Source organism: Monodelphis domestica, chromosome 1 (genome assembly GCF_027887165.1).
Source record: "Monodelphis domestica isolate mMonDom1 chromosome 1, mMonDom1.pri, whole genome shotgun sequence".
Lineage (NCBI taxonomy): Eukaryota > Metazoa > Chordata > Mammalia > Didelphimorphia > Didelphidae > Monodelphis > Monodelphis domestica.
Genome location: NC_077227.1, coordinates 619707529 through 619724359, shown reverse-complemented (window position 1 = coordinate 619724359; position 16831 = coordinate 619707529). Strand labels below are relative to the sequence as shown.

Sequence of the window (16831 nt, the reverse complement as noted above, 5' to 3'; positions counted from 1 at the left end):
GCAGTAGATAGCAAGAGGAAGAAAAGTTCTGACTTTCAGAACTGGTTGGGCTTGTCTCTTCGGTCTGATGCCCCTAAAGACCGGCCTTACAGTTCAAAGTGCTTCACTTAAGTCCTTTTGTCCAATGACATGATCACAGGAATCCAGGTAGAGCACACAGTTGGGAAATTCAGGAATAGAGGCACTTCTATCCAGAGACAGGGAGAGAGGCACCTTCCAGTTCCAGGGCCAGGAAGCATGAGAGTCATGAGACCAACTGCCTCTACCCCCACCAATTGTCATTCTTGTCAATATCTTCTCTCTAACATTCCAACTGCTGTTTGTTCCACCTGATTGGCAGAAAGTCCAAATCTTGCTTTAGCTTTCCTTTCCATACCAGCAATGCATTAGTGTTCCAATTTTGCCACATCTTCTCCAATATATAGATGCATGTAAGATAACTTAAGAAGGAGAGAGTAGGAAGGACTAGAATATCAGAAAATCATTGAAAGAAAATAAGAGGTAGCAATGAGGATTTAGAGGGGAACATAAAGGCTAGTGAGGAGAATAGCTCAGAGCAGTGATGATGAACTTTTTAGAGATGGGAGTGCTTGACTCTGTCCCCACCCCACTGCCCAGACAGAGTGTCCACCCTCCACCACATGCTGGGCCTGCCTTCCCCTTACCCCACACAGGGGAGGGAGAAAGCTCTCCCATTGGGCTGCTGGGCAGAGAGGCGGGGGATATGAAAAAATTTCATCAGGCACAATGGAGGGGTGAGAGGAGCAGCTTTGCTTGAGTCAGTATGCCTTTCTAGTAAGGAATTCTGGGGGTGGGAAATGGGGAGGGAGGGTATGCCCACAGAGATCTCTGTGTGTGTGCCATCTTTGGCACTTGTGCTATAGGTTCCATCACTGGCTCAGAGGAATAAAGCCTAAGTGTGTATATGACCACTTTCTTCATGTATTTGAAAAGCAGTTCTATGGCATAGAAATTTGACTTAGACCTAGAGAATATTACTAGGACTAGTGAAAAGAAAGCATAAAAGTCTCAGATTTTGGCCAAGTTTGAGGAAGGAAAAACTATTTAACATAGATATTGCCATATGAAATGGTTAAAAAAAATTTTTTTTTACCCTTCTGGGTTATTAGTATCAATTCTTTTTTTTTCTTTTTTAATCCCTTACCTTCCATCTTGGAGTCAATACTGTGTATTGGCTCCAAGGCAGAAGAGTGGTAAGGGCTAGGCAATGGGAGTCAAGTGACTTGCCCAGAGTCACACAGCTGGGAAGTGTCTGAGGCCAGATTTGAACCTAGGACCTCCTGTCTCTAGGCCTGGTTCTCAATCCACTGAGCTACCCAGCTGCCCCCGTTAGTATCAATTCTATGGAAGAAGAATGGTAGTCAGACTTGCCCAGGGGTCACAAAGCTCTTAGGTGAAATTTGAATCTAGGTCCTCTTAACTCCAGGCCTGGCATTCCAGCCCTTGTATTATCTAGCTCCCTGGATTTCTTTTTTTTTTTTTAACATTATTTTATTTGGTCATTTCCAAACATTATTCATTGGAAACAAAGATCATTTTCTTCCCCCCCCACCCCCCCATAGCCGAGGCATTCCACTGGGTATCACATGTGCTCTTGATTTGAACCCATTTCCATGTTGTTGGTATTTGCACTAGACTGTTCATTTAGAGTCTCTCCTCAGTCATATCCCCTCAACCCCTGTAGTCAAGCAGTTGCTTTTCATCGGTATTTTTACTTCCACAGTTTATCCTCTGCTTGTGGATAGTGTTTTTTAGATCCCTGCAGATTGTTCAGGGACATTGCATTGACCCTAATGGAGAAGTCCATTACCTTCGATTGTACCACAGTGTATCAGTCTCTGTGTACAATGTTTTCCTAGTTCTGCTCCTTTCGCTCTGCATCACTTCCTGGAGGTTGTTCCAGTCTCCATGGAACTCCTCCACTTTATTATTCCTTTGAGCACAATAGTATTCCATCACCAACATATACCACAATTTGTTCAGCCATTCCCCAATTGAAGGGCATCCCCTCATTTTCCAATTTTTGGCCACCACAAAGAGTGCAGCTATGAATATTCTTGTACAAGTCTTTTTCCTTATTGTCTCTTTAGGGTACAAACCCAGCAGTACTGTGGCTGGATCAAAGGGCAGACAGTCTTTTATCGCCCTTTGGGCATAGTTCCAAATTGCCCTCCAGAATGGTTGGATCAATTCACAACCCCATCAGCAATGAATTAGTGTCCCTACTTTGCCACATCCCCTCCAGCATTCATTACTTTCCATAGCTGTCATGTTAGCCAATCTGCTAGGTATGAGGTGATACCTCAGAGTTGTTTCATCTCTCTGATTATAAGAGTTTAGAACACTTTTTCATGTGCTTATTAATCGTTTTGATTTCTTTGGCTGAGAACTGCCTATCCATGTCCCTTGCCCATTTATCAATTGGAGAATGTCTTGATTTTTTTGTACAATTGATGTAGCTCTTTGTAAATTTGAGTAATTAGACCTTCGTCAGAGGTTTTTATGAAGATCGTTTCCCAATTTGTTGCTTCCCTTCTGATTTTAATTACATTGGTTTTGTTTGTACAAAAAATTTTTAGTTTTATGTATTCCAAATTATTTTGCATTTTGTGACTGCTGGATTTCTTTTTGAAAGTTCATTTCCTATTGTAACATTTTGGTGGATGTTGGATGAACATCTATTACAAATGTTGTAGAGGGCTTTTCTGTAATAGGCCGGCAATCTTATATGATAGCTTCTAAGTTCCCTCTTAAGTTGGGGAAAGTCTCTTAGAGGTCAAAATGATATTTTTCTGCTTTTTTACTAGGATACTGATGAAATTCAAGTTAATTTTCCAGGAATGTTTGAGGTGATGGAAGATTTACAAGGTAAGGGCAGTCTTTTTAAAAGAATCTTTGATTTGTTATGTTTTGTTTTATATAGCCTCAAAATATTTGAACTACGATTGAAGCATGAAAAATCCTAGCAATTCAAGGATTAATAATAATGCGATACTTATTTATAATTTGCAAAGCACTTTTCAATGTATTATCTCATTTGAAACTTGCCACAACCATTGAGATAGAGAGTGTTGTTCCTATTTTCATTTGAAACAGAGGCTGAGAAGAGGGTAAGTGACCTATTCTCTTATCTGAGGTCTCACTGCAACTTAAAATGGGTAAAAGTAAAGCTTAAACCTAGTCCTTCTTTCTCTAAGCATTGGAATTTTCTTTTAACTCTACCTTGTTGCCTCTTATGTTTCCCTCTTTGTACAAAAATGTTAATTTCACTCATGTAGCTCTTTTTCTGAATATAGAACTTTATTACTTTGAAGGTAGAAGATTTTTAAACCCAGGAAAATATTGGTGCATGGAGAGGCCTTACAGTGTTTTTAGCTTTCATGTCTGGGGCACATGTGCACAAGGTGGCATGTAGACTATTTTTTAACTGCCACCGCCATAGCTTTCCCATTATAATATAAGCTTGTGATTAGGGATTGTTTCATTCTTTGTATTTGTAACTAACACATATTATGGCTGTTTCGTACCCTCTGACTTAAGAATTAGCAATCACCCTTCAATCCTAATTTAGTGTAAAAAAAAGTTTTAAGAGATGTAAAATATAGGTTTGAATTGGGTGTTTCTTATAGCCTATAGTCCCCAGACAAGTCACTTTCTCTTTCTAGGACTTATTTGAATGTGTTGGTTTAGATGATTGCTAAAAGTTCTTTCCAGTTCTGAAAACTATGATACTGATGATCTTTCAACTGGTAATTTATAGCACAGTTAAAAATATGAAAAACTTGAAAATATAGTTAATGTTCTCAAAATCAGTACCCATGTCTTTCATCTACCCCTATAACTACCATCCTCCCTACTTCATCCATACCCTGAAGGAAGACACTAGACATAACACTTAAAAAATTTACAAGAGATTTCATTGTGACTTAACTTCAATTAACTATTTCATTTGAAGAGATCATGGTTTTTGACTATCTTTTGCTTACCGTTTGCTTTCATTTTATACAACTTTAGATGTTCTTTTCATTTTTACTTACTGCAATATAGTGCCTTACAACTTATTTAGCATAGTAAATGTATAAATACCTAATAGTATCATATACAGCAGTGTTGGTGAAGGTGTGGCATGTGTGCCCCAGTGTGCCTGAGGACAGTTTTCACATGCCCTGCCTCTCTGTTCAGCAGCCAAATGTGAGTACTTTCTCCCTCTGTTGTCTGGGGTAATGCAGGGGGCTCACAGGCAGCTTAAAGGAGGCAGTTTGGCCATGTGATCTCTAAAAGGTTCACCAACACTGAGAGGATAAAATACTTTATTCTATCCACTTGCAGGTAGGAATACCTAGATTCAAATTCTACCTGTGACATTTACTAGCTTTGTGACCTTGGGAAAGTTTTTAACTTCTTAGGAAATTCTCTAATATTTACCCATTAAGTTTTATATACTGAGGAAACCAGTGTAAACAAGTGAAATCACAGGTTTTGCTTTGGAGATTTCACATTATTCCTCTGGAGTATCATGGCTTCTATTGAAGATAAATTATAGTAGTGATATTCTTAGACAATATAGTGGGCATATATTTTTACATAGTTCTTCAAATTGATTTTAGAAATCTTTTGCATTGTTTTTGTTTGTTCCATAGTGATTTTGGTGTGTTTTATGTGAACTGCCATTATTATTTCACAGAAAAAAAACCAGACTAATTTTTACAAAACAAGTACTCATCAGCTAATGAATGAATGGGAGTTTGGAGGCTTTCACAGTGGTTTTAAGGTAAGTTCACTTATCTCCTAGACAATACATCTAAGTATTGTTCATGTGAAACTGTTAATAAATGAAGAAATAGTTAAGTATTATTGAACTTGCCTTAAAAGAACTGTGAAAGTCTTAAACATTCACCTGATGACTATTTTTCTTCATTATAAAATACAGAGTAAGTCAAAAGTTATTGTGCTCCATCAAGCTATTTTTAACAGATACACAGGAACTGTGTATACATACAATAAGAGCTTATATTTATAGTAAGATAAATGTTTTATGATTTCAGTAAATTCTAGTATCTTGGTTGAACTAAAAGGTCTTGAAGGCCCTTTTCTGTTCTAAGATGCAGTGAGCTTGTAAGCAATCTAACATTTTGTGATCTTAAAGCATTTATAAAAATTAATTTAGTTTCATCATGGAAAAATATTTGTTAAAAAAATTGAGTTTGCTTACATCTTACATGTTTTGATTGCCATGTTAGAAAGTCAAACACAAAATAGATTACCATCAATAATAAAAACTTTTAAATAGGAATACAGTCATCCTTTGCTATATCTCAGTTCACTTATCACAGTTTTACTGTATCCTAGATTTAAAAAATATATATATAACTGTATCATGGAGTTACACATATCACAGCACACTATTGACTGATGGAATGAAAGGCGAGGTGACCAACTATAGCACTGTGTTCTGTATCCTGGGTGCTGATTGACTTAGTGACTGTTGTTATAAGGAAAATTTAAATTATGTAGGAAAGTGTGTAAGTTTGCAGAGACGAGCAGGAAAATTCTGTAACTTTGAAGGAAGGGTTAGATTGGTACTGAGGCTGTTAGCTGTGCTCTCTGGAGAATATCTTGAGGTGGTGGCTGCATTTCCTTAGTGGCGGATCCTTTCTTGACCTGCTTGCTATCCTGGTTGCTGTATTTCATCAAGGCAGTTCCTGGTGATCCTGAACCCTCTGTCTGTAAGATTAAGTCTGTGGTCCATCTGGATCCAGGACCTCTCCTGGGCCCTGTCCTGCCTAACTGCCAAAACCCACTACCTCTATTACCATCAAAAGGGGAGCTTGGGGATTAGTGTAGTTTATTTATATTAGGGTCTGGGGTCTTTAGACAGATAGGTAAGATCAGTTTAGCTCAAAATCTGTGAAGAAATTTCTGTGAAGAGATATTTAGATCGGGAGGAGGGGGGTTAGGTATTTGATATTAGTTTAGGATTATCCCAAATCCCCTTTTTACCTTCCCTAGTTTAATAAATCCAACATCTGTCCCTGTTATATAGTGGTCTCTGTTTGTTACCTTAGGACAGGTCCTGTCTGGACTGGACTTGTTAGCCTGTTGGCCCACACTTGGCCTTCCTAAAACAGTTATCCTTCTGATACTGGCCTATAATTAAACATATAATCCCATCCCCAAACCACCCTTCCCCCTCCCCCCCCCCCAATTACACTGTAGGTATAATAAGATTGTGGAAAAGGTTTAGGAGAGTGGGAAATGCTTATAAAACCTTGAAATATAAATTAATAATAAAATAAAATAAATAAAACACTATTACTTTTTTACCTATTGCAAGGGTCTCTGGAACATAACTCCCACAATAGATGAGGGATCACTGTAATATTTTTAATTCACAATCACTAGATATTAATGAGAAAAAATTCATTGTGAATGCCTTCTTATTTTGAACATAAAGGTTTTTTTTTCTATAGAGTACTTGGGGATAGTAGCTTTTTTGTTCTGTATAGGTATGTGCATCTTAATTTTAGAGAGAGCAGATTTCAGATATTCAGCAAAAGGATAAGTGAGATCTCATAGCCTACAATTCTATAGAGAGATCAGTACGTGAAGTGTAAGCTCTCAAAAATGAATTCTGCAGATGTAAAGAGAAACCATTCTAGTAAAGAAGAAATGAGGGAATCTAAAAAGATAAATGTAGATGAGTAGGAAACTTACCAAACAACTTAAATTTCAAAAAGAAAATAAAGAAAATGCAAGGAAGGATAATAAGAAATGGATATGAAATTGTGTTGGGAAAGATAAAACTTGTTATGAGTGGAAGCTGGTAAAGGAGCATTCTCAGGACAACAAAATGAGGTTGTTTTTGTTTTTTTTTTTTTAATTTTGTCTGTCTTGAGGAAATGATTAAGAAAAGTATAGGAACTGCTGATCATAGTAGATGGGACAGTGATAAGTGAGAGAGTTGATAGAGCTTCTCAACTATTATTTGGTTCTATTTTCTCCAATTAAAAAATGACCTTTAAATTGGAAAAAGGACACAAAGTAGCTAATTGGGGAATTAAAAATCCTAGGTAAATAAGTAGATGATAAAGGAGCGTTTACTGTTGTTATTTAAGTTAGCAGGCCTAAATGATCTACAACTGAAAGAATGTGATTGCTGAGTCACTGTGAGTGATTTTCCCATAAAGAGCAAAAGAGGTGCCAGAAGAGTTGGAAAAAACAAATATGTCCAAATTCTTTTTTTTTTTTAAAGAAAAGAACAGAGCTTATACATTAGAGGCTAATGAACTTGAGTTCAATTCCTGACAAAATAATAGAGCATGTTAAAAGATGGATTAGTAAACATATTGAAAAAGAAACTTTGATGACAATATCAAGACCAAGATTTGCAAGATTTTTATTTATTTGTTTTCTTTTTTGACAGGATATTAGACTGGCAATATTGTTTACCTAGATATTTGTGTTTGAAAAATTCTGTCATGCTATTTTAACCTTGATTTACCACTGCAGGATCACCATAGTCTGGGAATACTGTGCCTGTGCTCTGTTTTGTACCCATGATATAGTTTGAACTAGGTTCATTTCTTGTGCTTCAGAACAATTTTATAATGAGTGGCAAAAACAAAACTTAAATCAGTACTTTATAACTTAGAGATAGTGTGATCTTGTGGATAAAGAACTATCCTCAAAGCCAAGAAGACCTGAGTTCAGGTTCTACTTCTGGTGCCTCTGACAATGTGACCTTGGCTGTGTGTGTTCTCAGGACTCTAGATAGCTTGACTATAATTACAAGAAAGCTGCCAATTACATTGCTAAAGGGAGTTTCCTCACTTTTTTGCTATTGAATTATTTTAGTTATTCCTCATTAAGGTTCTTTATACTAATGAAATCACATGCCCAATCCCTTTGTAACTTAGAATTATTATTATAGTTTATTGAGAGATTTATGCTTAAAATTGAACATAAAGCAGTTTGGGATTTTGGTTAGTCATTTTATATTTCACCTTAGATTTGTGCTGTTCAACTAACTCCTGGAACATGCCTTTTGGCGAAACAGCAGACTTAAGTTGCTCAGAACTTTTCCTCTGTCATGGATTCAGCTCCATCCTATGGGATCCAGATCCTTTGACCTCTTAAATTGATGAAGTTGCCACCAAATCTTGACATAGCTGTCTTGGAATACATGTTTGTTTACATAAAACCAGGAAAGAACCACAAAAAGAGAAAAGGCAGCTAGGGCCTCATTTTTAAGTTTGCCCATTTGAATCACCCAGCACTAGTGGCCACATGGATGAGGTTGTCATGATCCTGAAGTGAAGAAAGACTGACCTTTCCTACCCTTTACTAGAAATCTTAAAAGTTATTGATGCCATCTAGAAAGTAGAAGGAAAAGAAGAACCAAAAATGTCTCTTCTTGTGGGGCTGTTCATGGCCTATTACATCATACCAGAGTATCAAATCTCCTTAGTACATGATCCCCACAGGGCCAGAAGCTGGACCCACATCATCCACATGTACCAGAACCAAGAAGAACAGTTCTGATTGTGCTATCTTGAATGGCCCCTATTGCACTGTTTTTGTAGATGAGAAGAGATGGTAGAGAGACAGAAGCTAGATGATTTCACACTTACATGTTTTTGAAACTAATTAATAGTCATTAATAAGTCTGTGTTGATTTAAGGGAGGTCTCTAATGGAAAGTCCTTAGAACCTTACTGTTTAAAATTTGTTTCAGTGATTTAGATGTAAAGCATAGATATCATTCTTAACAATTATGTAGATGACATGAAGCACAAGGCACAAAAATGTTAAGATCCAAAAGGCTAAAAAGGGAAAGTGGTTCGGTTTGTAGATAAAGCCCTGAATTTGGAGTCATAGAATCTGGGCTGGAATTCTGGCTCTGCCATTTAATACCTGTGTGACCTTGGGGAAAGTACTGAGCCTCCTTTGAGATTTAGTTTTCCGATCTATAAAATAAAGAAGTTAAACATAATTATCTCTACAGTTCTTTGTAGATCTAAAAAATTTATCATCTAAAAGGGGTTCAGTTGAATAAAATAGCATTTTCACAGATAAGTAGAAACTCATTTTAGATTCATTGCTTTATGGGTATCAAAAAATAAAATTTATAAGTACAAGTTTTGATTAGACAGTAATTTGGATGGAAAATATAGAGTATGTATGAGCCAATTGTGTGATCCAAAAGCCAAAATACTCAGTAATGTGATTTAAACTATATAAAAAAAAAGTCCTGGGTTTGCATCTTACCTTTCATACTTAATAATTTTAGGACCACAAGCAAACCATTTTAACATCTCTGAGCTCTAGTTTTCTCAGTGGTAAAATAGAGGTAATACCTTTTACTTCCTTTATGGAGTTATTAAGAGGATCAAATGAGGTAATGTATCTAAAGTTCTTTGCAGATTTTAAAATTCTAGTTGTTATTATTAACATGGGAGGGAATATTGCCATCCCTTCTTTTCACATAGTTTTGAAATATACTGTTATACTTGAATGACTGGTTTTGTTAAATTGCTTTTTCTCTTCTTGTTCCTGTTTTATTCTGTGTAGTTCTTGGCGTGGGACAGGGAAAAGAATGAAAGTAATATAAAAGCAAAAGATACCAATAAAAATTAGTTTTTAAAGGGAGGAGCAAAATGCAGCATGATAGAGGACCTCTGTTCAAAAACCGTCACTGATGTTTACTACCTTTGTGTTCTTTGGAAAGTCACTTAATTTCCCTGGGTCTCATTTTCTTCATCTGAAAATGAGGGGCTTGGATTAGGCAGTCTCTGAAGTTAGTTTTACATCTATGGTAGTTGCATATTCTAACTGGTACAGATCACATTTGGATTTTTTTCTTCTGTCTGGAGATCATATTTAAGTGCAATTATATTAAGCTGAAATTCTAGACAACAGCGACTTGGATAGAAGTGCCACATGAAGACCTTTGTTTATTATACCTTTATTACATGACAACCACCTTTTCAAGTCATGCATTTCCTATGATGTCTTTAATTCCATGCTCTGCCTTACACATCATCTAACCACTTATTAGGCTCTTTTGTCATCATTAGGTTATGCCCCATACCTCCCATGTATGTGGATATGTCCCTTACCACTCTCCCTCTGAAAGCTCATCAGTATCCATACATGCAAATTATGTATTCCCCTGTATTTGACTCTCCTTTATCTTCTGAGCTTCAGTTCTGCTTTACCAACTTCATCTTGTACTTCTTGGACCCTCAGTCATCTCAAAGTTCATATATCCAAAACAAAATTCATATTTTCCCTAAACCTAATCTTCCTTCTCATTTTCCTATTTTGTAGATGACACTCCTAATCCTTTTTTATTACCTTAGTTACTCTCTCTTTCCAGATTTATCCTTTATTTGCTGTTGCACTTTCCTCTAACCAAACTATCCAATTTGCTTCTCTGCACAGAAAATATCCCCTCTTCTTTCTGTGCCTGTTCTCCATTCCTGCAATGCATGACCTCCTCACCCTAGGTGTTTAAAACTCTTTTGTCTAAGAATTGACACTGTTAGTTCCAAGGCAGAAGAGTGGTAAGGGCTAGAAAATTGGTGTTAAATGACTTGCCCAGGGTTGCCTAGCCAGGAAGTGTCTGAGGCCAGATTTGGACTCAGTACCTCCTGTTTCCAGGCCTGACTATGTTTATCACTGAACCATTTAGCTGCCCCAGTTCTTAGGTCTTTTAAGGTACTGGTCGGGTGTTGCCTCTTAATTTGGTAATTACCGTCAACCCACTTTCCACCATTGCTTTGCAGTCATACATTTAACAGTGTATAAATTGTGTCCATCCAATAGTATATAAATTCCACAAGGACAAAGGACAGTTTTCTTTTTCTTTTTGTATCTTCACCACATAGCAGAGTTGGGTACATGTCAAATTGAGTAGAAATAAAGTAAATGAGACCCAGAAGCTCTTGGAAAAGAAAACAGCTTTCCAGTTGTAGAGATTAATGCTAGATACCTCATATGACTGACTTAAGTTAGGCAACTAACTACAAATGAAAGATGTTTGTAGGATTTGGCTCCTAAATTTTGCTTTCATTGCTTGGCTTATGAGGAAGAAAAGCTTCAGATATCTTTGCCTCTGAATCTCTTTAAAAAAAAAGAGAAAAATGAACCTGATCTGCATATTGCTCCAATAATAAAGTTATTAAAGGATTAAATTATGAAATTCAGAATATTAAGATATTTACTATGTTCTCTAAAGCCTATTATATATTTCTTTTAGGTATGGGAGAGAGTAATTGCTCTTGGAATAGAAAACCTTTGCTTCACAGAGAAACAATGTTGGCAGCTGCAGCAATATATCAAGGTAAGAGAATAGTTTAGTGTTCCACGTAGTCTAGCTTTTCACCAAAGGTACTCTTTGCCGTCTGACAAATGTAGATTTCCTTTGACTTGCACAATCAGTGTCCCTTTCCTTCACAATATTTCCAGATCCCTTGACCTCTTTCTCATTGACCTCCATGGCACAAATAGTTAGCAGTTCATTATGTTCTCTCCAAATAACATCTCCTTAATTACTACTTAATTAATGTCTTTATATCAGTCATTTGCAAAACCCTAGGAATCTTTTGGCACCACTTTTTATTTTGTGTTTTACTGCAAGAAATAAACTTTCTTGGGACTGCTAGGTGGCTCCATGGATAGAGAGCCAGGCCTGAAGATGGGAAACTCCAGGTTCAAAATCTGGCCTCAGACACTTCTTAGCTATGTGACCTTGGGCATGTGACTTAAACCCCGATTGCCTAGCCCTTACCATTCTTCTGCCTTGGAACCAATACTTAATATTGATTCTAAAAATCACCTAAGGTGAGGATCTTTTGTTGTTATTGTTTTTAAACCCTTACTTTCAGTCTTAAAATCATTACTAAGTGTTGATTCCAAGGCAGAAGAATGGTAAGGGCTAGGCAATTGGGGTTAAGAGACTTGTCCAGGGTCTCAAGGTAAGAAGTATCTGAGGTCACATTTGAACTTTGGACCTCCAGTTTTCCAGGCCTGGTTCTCTGCCCCAATGTAATAGGGTTAAAAAAAAAAAAGAAATACTGCTGTATTGAACTGCTTTTCCTTCCTTTTTAATGAATTTCATCAATTTTCTTTTTTAGAAATGTATGGAAATGAGGATGGCTCAGTACCTGCAACTTTTCAGATCTATTACATGATAGGATGGAAATACCATGATTCACAGGTACCATTAAAGTAAACAGTTCTTCACATGTTTTAAGTTATCATATGTTTTATTATTTCACTGTTTTTAGGAAAGGAGATAGGAATTTTGTTCAGGAAAGCAAAGAGGGATATAACTAGGCCTAGCTTTGTGTGTAGCTTGATAATGATGACAGAAGAAAGATTACCAGATTTAGGAAGGACCTAGTGTTGTTCCATTCATGGCTCTGGTTATTTATGAGTTGTATGACCCTGACCACAGCACTTCAAAAACTAAAAACCCCAAATACCTTAGTTTCCTCATCTGTAAAGTGGGAATGATGATACATAATAGTCTTTGATTTTCTCCTTCATTAAGTTATGAGGAAAGGATTTTGTAAACTCTAAAAGTGCTATGACAATGAGAACTCTTAACCTAGATCTTCTAGAAGTTCTAACTTTTTTCTTTGTTTTCTTTTTAGGCAAGACCTGCTGAGAGAGGTTCAGCAACAGTATCATTTGGTGATTTGGCAAAAATAAATAATCTTATGTCTCATGGGAAGAAATAGCTTTTGATCACAATAAAAAATTCAGTGTTGATATAATTATTAATTTTTTTGTCATCAAAAATTGCTATATTATATATTGAAGTAAGAAACAATAGATTGCTTACAAATAAAGTGATCATAACCCTTGTTTAAACTATATCATGTCAATGTTTAGTAACTGTCCACTTTCACATGCTTTCTGTTTTCAATTTGATGCTGTTCTCTAGTGATTTGAGTAATTTTGCAGAATTGGCCAGAAAACATTTCTGAGGTGTCTTCAAGTATGTTAATTTATTTTAATGTCCAAATTGGTGGAATAGATTGCTGCTGCTGACATTTTCCACATTTTATTTTTGCCTCTCTTTGTCATTTTTGTGGGAAGATTGACCATGGAAGTGGAGGTAGGAAGGAGGAGGAGGGGAAGAGGGGGGACAGAAGGTAGGCAGGCTGCTCAGGAGCATTGGCTAATTAACTGCAAAAATGCAGATTTTTTACAATGACTACTTTTAAAGTATTAACTATTGTGTCATGCTACTTCCTTTGTCAGGGAGAGGAGCCTGGAAAACTGGAGCCTTAGTGTAATTCTGTTCTGCAAAACAGTGACTTTGGTATATTGGTCTAGTGGAACACCCTTTAATTTTTAACCCCTATGACTTTTTCATAGGGAAAAAATGAATTGTTTCATGGTTTAAAAAAAAAAAGACAAAGGATCCATACTTATCTAGTCAGACACATTGTTTTTCTGCCACTTGAGAAATTAGAATTATCAGATTAACTTCTCCATTTCCTCTACTGTTTTAATCACTCTGCTAGTAATGTCCTTGCTATAAGTGTCTCCCTACTCCAAAGGGTCAAATGAGTTGAGGCTAATGAGCAAGCTAGGGAGGACAAAGGGTATTTTGTGTTGCTTTTTGTTTTTAGCTGTTGTGTTAGGAAAAGGATTAAAGAAGGGATAATATGGAAGGGAAAACTAAAGCAAATTTTGGACTTTCTACCACTGAGTTGGAACAAACAACAGTGGGAATATTAGAGAGAGAAGATATTGACAAGACTGACAGTTGGAGGGGAAAGGGGCAACTGGGAGTGGTTGTTGGTCTTGTGACTACCTCTTTCTTCCTGGCCCTGGAATTGAAAGCAGCCTCTCTCCTGGTCTCTGGATAGAAGTGCCTCTATTTTCCTGATTTTCCCAACTGTGTGCTCTACCTGGATCCCTGTGATCATGTCATCGACAAAAGGGCTCAAGGAAAGCAGTTAATACAACTGTAAGGCTGGTCTTTAGGGTGTCAGCCTGAAGAGACAGGCCCAACCAGTTCTGAATGTCAGAACTTTTCTTGTTGCTTGCTGTCTACTGCTAAGACTTTAAACTTAAGAAAACTAGCACAGATTAGCATAGACAGGAATAAAAGAAACCCTCCACCAGTCTGTGAGGCCTGGCCTCGGCTTGAAAGCTAAAAGAGACTCAAACCTCATTTAGGGACATCCCTCTTCCCTGATACCTCCCCAATCCAAACATGTTATTAAAATTTATCTTTATTTAAATAACCGCAGTCAGATAAGAGGAATAACATTTCAGGGGACATAGAGGGAGCTGAACCTCAGGACAGCCATTCAACTAGAAATGGGCCTTTTTGGACCCCTGCTGGGTGACCTTGATCTGGGGGAGGCTTGTCCCTCAGGAGGGTTCATGCTTACCTGCTCTGGGGCATCTTCAGCATCAATCCATAGAGAAGACATCCCCTCAGGCTATCATTAGTGGCCCATTTTTCCGGAACCCCATTTTTTTAAAATAACCTCTTGGCAGGGGGCATCTCTCTCCTTTTACCTTACCATCAACCATATTCCCTCTGTCCCTTCAAGTCCTCCATTTACCTGCTACAAAACCTTTGTATCCCCTGTTCTTCAAAATCCAACCCCATTTTCTATGTATATTACAGTTTTTGGCAGAGCCAGCTAGGTTTTTCCAACCTATTTTGCCAAGAATTTGGGGAAAAAGTCAGTTGGAAGTGTCAAAGAATTTCAGAGAAATTGGGCCTACATACATTTCAAAAGCCTGTGTGAATGTGGAAAGCAGCCATTTTGAGAGCAGTGTTGAGTGCAACTAATCTGCCTAGCAATACCACAGCCAAAAGAAACCACTCCTGAAGGGAGGAGGCAACCTCTAAAGGTCCAGATTTAAAAAACATTTTTTTCCGTTGCAAAAGGCTTTTCAAGATACAAGGCGGCAAAGAAACTATTACTTGCCGTGGGTTATCTAGCCTGGATTGGATATTTCTCTTATATGTTTTACAACTTATTTTTTGTCAAGATTCCAGATTATATTTATTTTCTGCTTAGCATCTATGAAAGTTTGCAATGACTGAATATAAGTATATATTGCTTGATTTCATTCATTCCCACATATGCTGGAGCATTATTCTTCTTAATCCAATTATACTATGCCCTAAAAAAAGGTGTGCATCTAATTTATGCAAAAAAAAAGTAAGACAATGAAATGGCTGTGATGATGTTAGCCATGAGGGAGGAGATAATGCAACTAAAGGAAATGATGAAGCAACTGACTGAAGAGAAACAATGTGGCAAAGGTATTAACATACAACAAAACATACCTAAAAACAATGTAGTTAAGCAAGAAAATACAGATGGGGCTGAAGGTGAAATGCCAATATTGCCACTAAGAGATCAAACAAGTCTACAACTAGAGAGTGGCATAATTCATATTAAAACAAATAAACCATTTACAACAGCTGACCTTGAAAGTCTAAAAAAATGAATGCTTTCCTGGTTTTCAGATCCTGTGAGATGTTTAAAAGAATTTTAAAAAGCAATTAGGCTTTATGATCCAGATTTCCAGGACACTGAAATTCTTCTCTCAGAATTATTTTCAACAATGGAAAAACAACAATTCATTGATGAAACTAGAAACAATCCAAATTTAACATCATGGCCAGAGGAAGGAATAGACTTAGGGTTATCTAATAATGCAAATCTGTTATCTAAGAAAAGGCCAGAGAAGATGTATTAGAAACAATGAAAAGTTTTTCAAAAAGACCAGATACTTGTGGACAATTTTAGACATTGAGATAGGAAAGTGGAACATCCATCAAAGTTCCTCGATAGAGAAATTGAAGTAGTGTAATGGTGGAAATTTTAGCTTCTGGGAGAGGTTATAATATTGAACAATGGCCGCCAAGGAATTTACTTATGAAATTCCTAAAATGAAACACTCAAGTCAGAATGGAGTTTTTGGAGGTTTAATCACACTGGGAGTAGGGAAAGGAGAGGGAGAGAAGGAGAGAAGAGAAAAGGGAAAGGGGCTACTCAACCTCTGACCAAGGCAGAGTGAGTTCTAGGCCCAAAGGGCCAAGGTGGAAAGAATCAGTCCTTAACTCATGTGAGAGATCTGAAGGAAAAGCTGTCTGCGGGCGTCCTCTCCCTCCAAGCTCCTAACACCAACTCCCTCTCGCTCCCTCCACAGGAAGTGCGCAAAATCCAGAGGCTGTTCCTTACCTCACTTCCTGTGTCTCACAAAAGTATGGGGACACATCTAATGGTACTTAGTTACAATGGAGGTAGAGGTACTACAGAGATAGAGAGATATGGAGCCACAGGGGATACTGTTACAGGGGAATGCTCTGGACTGCCTATTGATCCCTAAAGGCTAATATACCAATGCTTTCCTACCCTCTTCCTCCCCCTTTGCCCCTCCCTTAACCACCCTCTTCTGGAAGCCTTTTGGCTTCCTCCTTCCCCCCTAAGTGGACCATAAAATACTCTAGTTTCCTTTCTCAGGTAAGGGGTTTATTATGATAACAGGATGGGAAACTGAGGTAAGAGAGATGAGGGTTTCTCTAAACTATAAGGAGAATTTAGGAGGGTTATGGAAATAATCAGTCTTGTCACAAACTGTGACAGTGAGACAGTTAGAGAGATGGATGGAGGACAACTGTTTAAAATCTTTCTTTTTCACAAAGCCACCAAGAAAAGTCTCTCCTTCAGCTTGGCTTTCCTCCAACTCTTGGTCAGTCAAATCTCAGAGAGAGCAGAGGTTTCTCCCTTGGTCAGAGAGTCCCAAAACCAAGTCAGTCC

At 37.4% G+C, this 16831-nt stretch overlaps 1 protein-coding gene across 4 annotated transcripts in view; it reads left to right on the top strand.

Moving 5' to 3' along the window:
* The window catches only part of NDUFAF5 (NADH:ubiquinone oxidoreductase complex assembly factor 5), a 42247-nt gene extending 29345 nt beyond the window's left edge, over positions 1-12902 (top strand). For all 4 annotated transcript variants that reach the window (XM_016427689.2, XM_001382082.3, XM_056813869.1 and 1 more), the window contains 4 exons: positions 2829-2889; positions 11281-11364; positions 12158-12240; positions 12680-12902. In XM_016427689.2, the coding sequence (XP_016283175.1) occupies positions 2829-2889; positions 11281-11364; positions 12158-12240; positions 12680-12766 (315 nt within the window). In that variant the 3' untranslated portion in view covers positions 12767-12902. The remainder of the gene's footprint in view (positions 1-2828; positions 2890-11280; positions 11365-12157; positions 12241-12679) is intronic.
* Positions 12903-16831: the final 3929 nt, after the last annotated feature.